The sequence below is a fragment of the Gadus chalcogrammus genome, chromosome 4 (assembly GCF_026213295.1).
Source record: "Gadus chalcogrammus isolate NIFS_2021 chromosome 4, NIFS_Gcha_1.0, whole genome shotgun sequence".
NCBI classification, from domain to species: domain Eukaryota; kingdom Metazoa; phylum Chordata; class Actinopteri; order Gadiformes; family Gadidae; genus Gadus; species Gadus chalcogrammus.
Window position 1 is genome coordinate 11,254,924 of NC_079415.1, and position 9,227 is coordinate 11,264,150.

Sequence of the window (9,227 nt, forward strand, 5' to 3'; positions counted from 1 at the left end):
TCAACAGGAATCCTGTTGAACTGGTTGATGCTGCAACTTAAACTTTTAGAGACCAAAAAAGAGGGTAAGGTTTACCTGTGGAACCTGATTCCCTGCATTGGACGTAGTAAGTAAGCTCCAACAGCAGGTACTTTTTTGAAAGCAACATATGCAACAATGTTATTGGATCAGCATTCTTTGGTAGTAGTCACCCAACAGGCAGGCCTACTATATAGAAATTAGTTCATACTGACGTATTTCCATTGGTATTTATGCATTCTATGGTATTGTTATTGCGTCATAATTGCGGCTAGCTCCGCCTCCAGCCCAACCCATGTTGTAGTGAAGTATGCAGCTTCCTTCTCCCTGTGTTACTCTATCTGGTCTGTTCACAGCAACAGCTGAGCTAGTTAGTTAAGATTAGCTTTATTTAGTTATTCCCCATATAGGGTCTTCCTTTTTGCCACTGCTGTACTATTGGGGGAAGAGCTGCTTGTTAGCCAAGCTCTGATCTGCAGAAACGATTTACGGTAGGCCTACTTATATGTAAATGCTCAATGTTGTCAATGACTGGTAAATTAAGTAGTTGTTAAACAGTTATTACTTAAAAAGAATTAGTTGTTAGATCTTTAGAGAGAGGTTTAGAGAGACGGTTTGTATTCTTGACCTTTTGAATTGTGTGTGGTCTATCATGCATTGCAATCAAAGGTGCTGTAGGTAAGATAAAATATATCATTTGGGTTATATTTGTTACAAATGCCATAGCCAGCCCATCTGTCAGCTTGGTGAGGTAAAAGCATTGTGAGAATATCTGTTTCGGTCAAATATCTGTTATTGACTATTTCGATTTTAGACCTGCTTATTTCAGACTAATCAGGGCATCCCTACCCTAATTGGTTGGGGAAATCCATCATACCTTTCAATCAAATGTATGTAAACACCACAATTAGAGCTCCACCAACTTAATGTGAAGACAGTACGGTAGGAGGGCTTTGTTATCGATTGTTTACGTTCGAAACCCTCTCTATATAAATGAGCAGTGTTCCTATTGAGGAGCCATGGCGGTCTACAACGTCAAGGTGTCAACGGGGGACAGGGCATATGCAGGAACCTCAGACTACTTGTACATTACCCTGATTGGAGCCAAGGGAGAGAGCCAACGCACACTGCTGGACAACTGGGGGAAGGACTTGACAAGAGGAAAGGTAGGTGGTTGGTTCTAAGTATTTTTTAAAGATTTATTTTTGCATTTTATAGAGTGAGATAGAGAGGAAGGTATGGGAGATAGAGGGGAGGACATGCAGCAAATGACCACGGGCAGGACTCGAACCCGGGTCGCTGCGTTTAGGACTGAGCCTCTGCGCCCCCGGTTCTAAGTACTTATTTTTTTTACGAAGTCCCTGTGCACAGCCTTTTGATCTCAGGTGCTGGTAATGTGCGGTCAACAATAGTATATCAATTCAAAGAAGTGTAAAATCACCGCACACTGGTATAAGCTGATTTATTTTGTGAACAACACGTTTCGCTGTTGCTTCGTCAGGTTCACTCTTCCTCTACTCTTCAAGGTTCACTTTGTTTCGTCAAGAGTAAACCTGATGAAGCAAAAGCGAAAGGCGTCATTCACAATATAAATCAGCTTATCAGCTTATACCAGTGTGCGGTGATTTCACACTTCTTTGATCTGATTTACTATTTTTTAAGTACCGTGCAGTTTTCGTTAAAGTTAGGGTTAAATCATTTTTTGGTGAAATTTGTTGAAATTCTATTCACATCCTGACAGACAGCAATCAATACATAAAATGCTTTGTCAAAAATAGAAAACTTCTGACATCTGTAGAGGTCGCAGACTTGTAACAAACTCGTCCAATCAGTTAATTCGGCCTGAATGAATGGATGAGGCAGACCAAGCCAGGGCTGGGACTTCTTTGGTTGGATACTTTCAAAATACCTTATTCTGGCTGGTTCTCTATATTGCCTACCATAGCTTTAGTGAACATCAATCATATCTATTTTACCTGCCCATCTCAGAGTTCATCAAACCTGTTGAGACGTGTGGTGTTTCCCCTCTTGTAGACTCGGAGCTACTCTGTGCAAAGCTCTCAGCCGGTGGGGGATCTTCTCCTACTCAAGGTGGAGATGGATCCCTTACTGCTTCTCCCAGAAGACCAGTGGTTCTGCTCCAAGATCGTGGTGACCACGCCGGAGGGAGACGTGGTTCTGTTCCCCTGTCACCAATGGGTGTCCCGTGGGGATGTGGTTGAGCTAAGAGGAGGGCCAGGTCAGGTTCCAAAGAGGAAGATGTTGCAACATATTTGACTGTTCTTCATTGTCCTCCGATGAAAAAGTCTATTTTATTGCCTTCATTTCCAATCCATTATTAGTGCTTTAGTAATAAATTACATTTTATAAATATAATTGATTAATAATTGAATAATAAGAAATGCCTACTATTCTACTTCTTTTATAGCCTTAAAGCTTTTTGAAGAGACTCATCCCGTTCTACTCGAGCATCGTAGAAAAGAGTTGGAACTGAGAAAACAAGTGTACCAGTGAGTCACCATTTCACATTTTGTTGTAACTTGAAATTGCACACCTTATACAGTTGCAAAAAGTGTTTAAAGGTTATCCCGTGTTGTTCTTTATTGTTATTTTTTCGTTGTTGCTGTTTCGTCCCTCAGGTATACAACGCTAGCAGAGGGGTTACCAAAGTTCAACAGTTTCAAAGAGATCACCGATATTCCAACATCCATCAGTGGTTCAACCCCCAAAAAAGAGAAAGTGTTTTCGTAAGTCTGTGACTAAACTTTAAATGCAAAATCTGGATTGTATAAATATTATTCAATTTCTTACCTGTTCAGTTCGATATATCATGTGTTCCGAAAAGCCAGTAGAATTATCTTAAAATAATTTAGTTTCCCAATCTTTCATTGTATCTACCGCTAGTGCTACTGAACGCAAGCTAAAGCGACTAAATAACTCTACAAAGGACTGGAAAGACTTGGAGGACCTAAAATCAGTCTTTCGGTTCAGATCATCACCCTTGTATGGTAAAATTAGCTGCAATATTTACAATTGGACCTACAGAAACATTCTGTCTGTATTCTCTCACTATAAATCTACATGAGCACAAATACATACATACGTTACATCTCATCTCAAGTTCACACAAAATGTACACTACAACCGATTGCAAGATTCAAGTGATCTGTGTTTCCAGAACACTCCATGGACCACTGGAAGGACGATGACTTCTATGGTTTCCAGTTCCTCAACGGGGTGAACCCCAATGTGATCAGGTGCTGCTCCCAGCTCCCTGCTCACTTCCCAGTCACTGAGCAGATGGTGAAGCCTTTCCTCCAGGAGGGGAGCTCCCTGCACATGGAGATGGAGGTATCTTCTGCTCTCACTGCTTCCTTAGTATTGTCTACTAATGTATATGTCATGCACATCAAGCACAGTTCGAAACCGACACAATGAGTGTGAATCATCAAAATAAGTTAAATATTAAAATCTTTTGTTTGCATCCTATTTGCAAACTGGTTGCCTCGTTGGCCATCTTATATCTCATCATATCTTCCCGACTGTCGTACAGAAAGGGAATGTGTTCCTCTGTGACTACAAGACGTTGGACGGAATACCCTGCAGGGACTATAATGGGGAAAAGCTGACGGTGGCTGCTGGTCTCTGTTTGCTGTATAAGAACCCAAAGGATGAACTGAGGCCCATTGCAATACAGGTATTATTTTGTTCCATGGTTAACTGTGTCACACATTACAAAATGAAGTAGTCCTGGGGAATCCTACTTTCTGTAAAGCCACAAGTAGACAAACGTTAGAGTCAATATTTCTTGTTTGTTGACCCCCCTGCCATATATTTTTGGAGGAAGGCCGTTCTCTGGTTCTTTAAATTATGCATTTTGCCTCTTCCACCAACCACCGCATTGTCTCAGGTGTTGTCGTGTCATAGGCTGAAACATATTCGTGAGGCAATGTTACCCTCTAGTGGCCTATGAAGATAGTGGAACTTGACGTCGGAACGTAAAAATAAATAAGCTATGCCAGTGAATGTTAGGCGAATGTTACCATAACAACATGTCGGAATTTGTAATATGATAATCAATATGATAATCTGTTTTACTGAGGCTCAATAGCCCTGAATTTAAGCATATGGAAATATCAAATATGGTATCTGACTGACTTTATTGACCTGCTTTTCCTTCCTCTGTGAAATTTCAAGCGTCATACTTCGATCATTTAAAGGGCCTCTTTACTCATCGTAATTCATGTAGCCTATACTATAAATCTGCTTGTGTCCTTGTTTACGACCCAGCTTCAGCAACAACCCTCAGAGGAGAACCCCATCTTCCTGCCCAGTGACGGCGAGACAGACTGGCTGCTGGCCAAGCTGTTCATCAAAAACTCAGACAGCATCCAGCACCAGTCCGTCCATCATCTCCTGAACACGCATCTTGTGGTTCAAGGGTTTGCCCTGGCCACACTGCGAAACCTACCGTCCATCCACCCCCTCTACAAAGTAGGTGCATATTTGCCGTACGCTAGTGTAGTGAACGGGCCGATTGGCTCGGCCTTCGGTGTTGCTGCTCGCAGCGTTCTTGGACAGCCCATCCGAAACACCTCACACTCGACACGGCACTTCTGGACAACTTGGCAGTTGTCCAGCAGGACAACTGCCAAGAGGGAGGTTGATCGGACGACCGGTTGTCGAGGAAATCGATAGGACAGACATACATACATAAAGACTAATTATAGTTGGATCAAAAAAAGTGTGGCAGGACACTTCACTATTGAATGTATACGGCCTACGATTCTGTTGGCGTGTATGACTCCATCTGCCTTAAGAAGAGGGTTGAAACGTTGCTGTTCATTTTTTATTAATATGGGAGCTTAAGCAGTGCTGCGGACATTACATTTCTTTCACTCATTATTACTTTATTTGTCCTGCACCTGGCCAGAAGGTGGGATGTGCACACAGCAACTTTTGAGCATTGGCTTGTATGAGTCTTAATGTATTTACTGTATTTACTGTTATCAAATTGATAATGTTGGTATTCCGTGTCCTTTTTACAGCTCCTCATTCCCCACTTCCGCAACACAATCCATGTCAACACGCTGGCACTCTCTGACATAAGGAGCGAGGATGGATTCTTTAACCAAGTAGGCCTTTAAACACTAAAACACACATATATGTATCACGTTTCCACCACCCAGAAATGGCAGTATCGGTTTGGGGGATCTTACCATCGTAATCCTCTCCTCTGACTTCACTGAAACGTCTGATATTAATATAATTTGTTAAAATGACTTCCTTGACTGATTATTTACTGGACCAGTATTTAACGTCAGCATTCAGCATGATGTCTGAATGAAAACAATTACAATATAGTAGCCTACATGGATTCATTTGGAATCCATGTTTGTCGTTGAGTATGTGGATAAGAATGGCAGTAGGGGGTCAATTTTTTTTCCTTGCCTTTCCTATATTGCTTTTGTTAATATTTCTGGCAGGGAATGCTCTTGGGCAAAATCAGCACAAAAAAAAACGTTTTGACAAACAGATGTTATAGTGGAGCCAGGAGAGATTGTGCTACAATGGATTGATTACACCTACATCTGTATGCTCCTTTAAAGCCATTCCCATGAAGCTAAACTGTTGTCCATTACTTGTTACTTGCTCGCGTAGAGTACCATAGGAATGGCGGGGTCTCTGAAGCTGATGGCACGCGCTCACGCGGAGACCACGTACAGCTCTCTCTTTCTGCCTGAGAACATCGCCGCACGAGGACTCCAGTCCGTGCCCAACTTCTACCACAGAGACGACGGACTGAAGCTCTGGCACATCGTCCAAAGGTCTTTGTAGAAGTCTTATGAAGCCGTCATTACAAATCTCTGTGGATTTATTTGATATTGGTTTGTTTGTCAGGGACAATGCAGTAAACATTACGACAGGTTGAGAAACATGACAGATATGTGCTACATTTAGGGTTTCCGGCTAAGGTCAGACACTAACTTCTAGCTTCCTCCTTACTATGTTGTGTTTTAGACCTTTATGACAAAGTCACACCTTTTAACAAAACAGCTACACCTAGTGGTTAGTTAACATGGTTGTTAAAAGGTTTTCCTTAAAAGGCTGATCCTCAGTTTGAGCACATTCAGCAATTATGTGTCGCAGGAAATTTATGTAAAAAGAAGCATGATTACTTTTTAGAAAAATACTTTGTTTTTCTCCTCAAGCTTTGCAAAGGAAATGGTGGACATCTATTATCCCTCTGACAACGACGTGAGCAGAGACTCTGAGCTGCAGGATTGGATCGAGGACATCTATACCAACACTTTCTTAGAAAATGGCCGCTCAGGTAGCTTTTGGTGAATGTGGGCAAGTTGCAATCTCATACAATTATTAATAACACGTGAATAATTGGAATCCTGATCTGTCCAAAAGGAATTCCTCAGGAATTCCTCAAAGTGGAGGAACTGGCCAAGTTCGTCACCATGGTGATCTTCACAGCATCAGCAAAACATGCTGCAGTTCACAATGGACAGGTGTCTATTTTTCTAGGATTATTATTGATCCAAAAATTCATATACTTTAAATGTATTTGAATGTAAACTGTAAAGGTAGCTCTAAAAAAAATGACAAAGAAAACAACCGTATAAGCATTGTCTCCCTATAGTTTGATTACATCGGCTGGATCCCAAACAACCCCATGATGCTGTGCAGACCTCCTCCGTCCACAAAGGGACGATCCAGCATGGAGACCCTTCTGGAGACTCTTCCCAATCAGGCGACCACCGCCAAACTATTGTCCCCCATTTGCAACGTCTGCCAGGAAGTTGAAGACTTGGTAAGCTTTTGAAACGTGCTGATAGTCTATACTCCGTCTAACGGTCAAGTTCATGTCTTACAGAAGTAATCAACCACGTTGATGGTTCTGCTTGCAGGTACCTCTGGGTTCCTACCCAGAGCGCTTCGGGGAGCCCTTGTCCAGGCTGAACATTGCAGCGTTCCAGGGGGACCTGGCCTACCTCAGCGAAGAGATCACCAAGAGGAACTCAGAGCTCCTGCTTCCCTACGAGTACTTGAACCCGGCCCAGATCGAGAACAGTGTCGTCTCTTAAATGGGTCAGGGGTTAGGGGGGAAACCAAACCTGCACATGTTGATGGAGTAGAGAATGAGAGCCTGTTGGCTTCATTTAATTGCACAATCTTTGGCCTGTATGTGTGTGTGTGTGTGTGTGTGTGTGTGTGTGTGTGTGTGTGTGTGTGTGTGTGTGTGTGTGTGTGTGTGTGTGTGTGTGTGTGTGTGTGTGTGTGTGTGTGTTTGTGTCTTTGTAACGGTGTGCAATGCGATTCTTTTATATGTCATTTAAATAATAAATTAACAGAAATCTGCTTTGTTTTCAATTCAATGTATGTCCACTCAAAATCCCTTTTGTGGCACTAAAATGTATCAATATACAAAAGTATGTTCAACATACTGTAGCCAATTGAGACTGCAAATTATGACACTCGACTGGGTGGTAGGATAAGAGGAGGTGAATTTGGTAATAATTACTAAGTGCCACTTGATGGTGCTCTTACATAACGATCTGAATGGAAAGGATGCTGTGCATACTTTGAATGTACATAATACAAATATATTTGAAGGGAATATCTTTACAATCTTCTTTACAAAAATCAGTTACATAGAAATTAGTGATTCTAGACGGAACAATTTTATCAGTCCTATTGGAGTGTTGTGTAGTTATTAGGAGAACCCTTTAGTTTGAGCTTTAGTGTGCTATTGTAGTATTTAAAACATTCAACATTTTCAAAAAACATTCTACAATTATCAGCAGATTGTAAAGAAATAAGGTTTTTACGACATGTGTAAGATGTCTATGAATTGTGGTGCAGAGTAGTGAGCAGTTAGCCCAGCTGGCGCCCGACCGGTACCGGAATACCCCTTTGTACCTCAAGAGGGGAATGACGTTACTGCAGGGTCCAGTGACGTCCAGGCTGCCCTCAGTCCAATGTGAGCAGATTATTAAGTAGCGCTGCCAAGCAGGGGGCGTATTATAGCCTCTTGTCAATCTTAGCAAAAATACACAAAAAATGGAAATGCTCGCACAAAATTGCAGTACCGGTTTTACACCGAATTCTGCGACCCACCGAAAAGTGTGACCGCAGGGGGCGGGTTTTCCCTTTCTTGATACAAACGTTAATTCTAAACAGCATTTTACACAGTAGCCTATAATAGGAAATGCTGAAGATAAATCAACTATTTATGACTTTTATGGGGAAAGAAGCAACGGCGATGATATATTTTATTTATGTTTTTGTCATATTGTATACCGTTTTTCCTACTTCATGCCAGTCTACTTCAAACTCGTGCTGCGTGTATGTTGCAAAATATGTGCAACAGCGCTCCCTGGGGTCACACTGTTCGGTGGGTCGCAGAATTCGGTGTAACACTGGATGACGTCAAGGAGAATAACTAGACGACGGCTTAAAACAGAATCAATGTAAACGGTACGCTTTACGCTTCATTCAGTGGGGCAAGGACAGTGCCTTGTTTCTTACATAAAGGGTGGTTACCACAACTTCTTGGTCATGCTGCCCCTTATTCTGACTTTGACTTGAATTTGTTCGCCAAATCTTACACCATTCCTCTTTAAATCTTGTTCATCAAAAAAAAGACTGCATTTGTATGTCAAAAGATTGAAATAATGATAATGCCACTATAACAGGAAATGAATGCAGTATTCAGTAGATATTACTTATTAGCATCATCATCATTGTCTCCAGCATTGGAGCACACACATGGTGGACATGTATAATGAACCAGCATAATCAAAAGAATGTGAAAAAATCTTCCACGTAGGCGGAGGCCTCATTCATATTAAGTTTCCACTAGTTGGTTGCGTCTTGAGAGCCATAGCGCTGTTCTCCATGGGAACTAAACTGCACTCATTAACCTCATATACGCATGATATTAGAATTGGAAGCATAAAGTTGTGCACCTGAAGTCCTACTCAATAATTTTCTCTTATATAAATACTATTGCCTCATGTATTTGCATGTCCTCTTCCATGCTTTGCTCATCCCAGCTTTGCATGTCTGAATAGATGTAATGATTATGATTAGATTGTATGGTATGCATGGCATGGGTCATATACAGCATTTGCCATGCACACTAATTGGTATAATATGTATGTTATCTATGCATCCATGCCCTTTTGGTGCAATTT

The 9,227-nt window shown here is 41.6% G+C and overlaps 1 protein-coding gene across 2 annotated transcripts; it reads left to right on the forward strand.

Moving 5' to 3' along the window:
• Positions 1-329: 329 nt before the first annotated feature.
• LOC130381834 (hydroperoxide isomerase ALOXE3-like) lies at positions 330-7,349 on the forward strand. Of its 2 annotated transcripts, XM_056589618.1 has the most exons (15): positions 330-509; positions 1,020-1,184; positions 2,053-2,257; positions 2,447-2,528; positions 2,658-2,765; positions 2,923-3,026; positions 3,197-3,369; positions 3,572-3,715; positions 4,309-4,512; positions 5,067-5,153; positions 5,680-5,846; positions 6,231-6,352; positions 6,439-6,539; positions 6,671-6,841; positions 6,939-7,349. In XM_056589618.1, the coding sequence occupies exons 2-15, from the start codon at positions 1,038-1,040 to the stop codon at positions 7,113-7,115; spliced, it is 1,992 nt and encodes a 663-aa protein (XP_056445593.1). In that variant the 5' UTR covers positions 330-509; positions 1,020-1,037; the 3' UTR covers positions 7,116-7,349. The 2 variants fall into 2 exon arrangements, with proteins under 2 accessions (XP_056445593.1, XP_056445594.1); XM_056589619.1 differs by having other exon boundaries at positions 330-1,184.
• Positions 7,350-9,227: the final 1,878 nt, after the last annotated feature.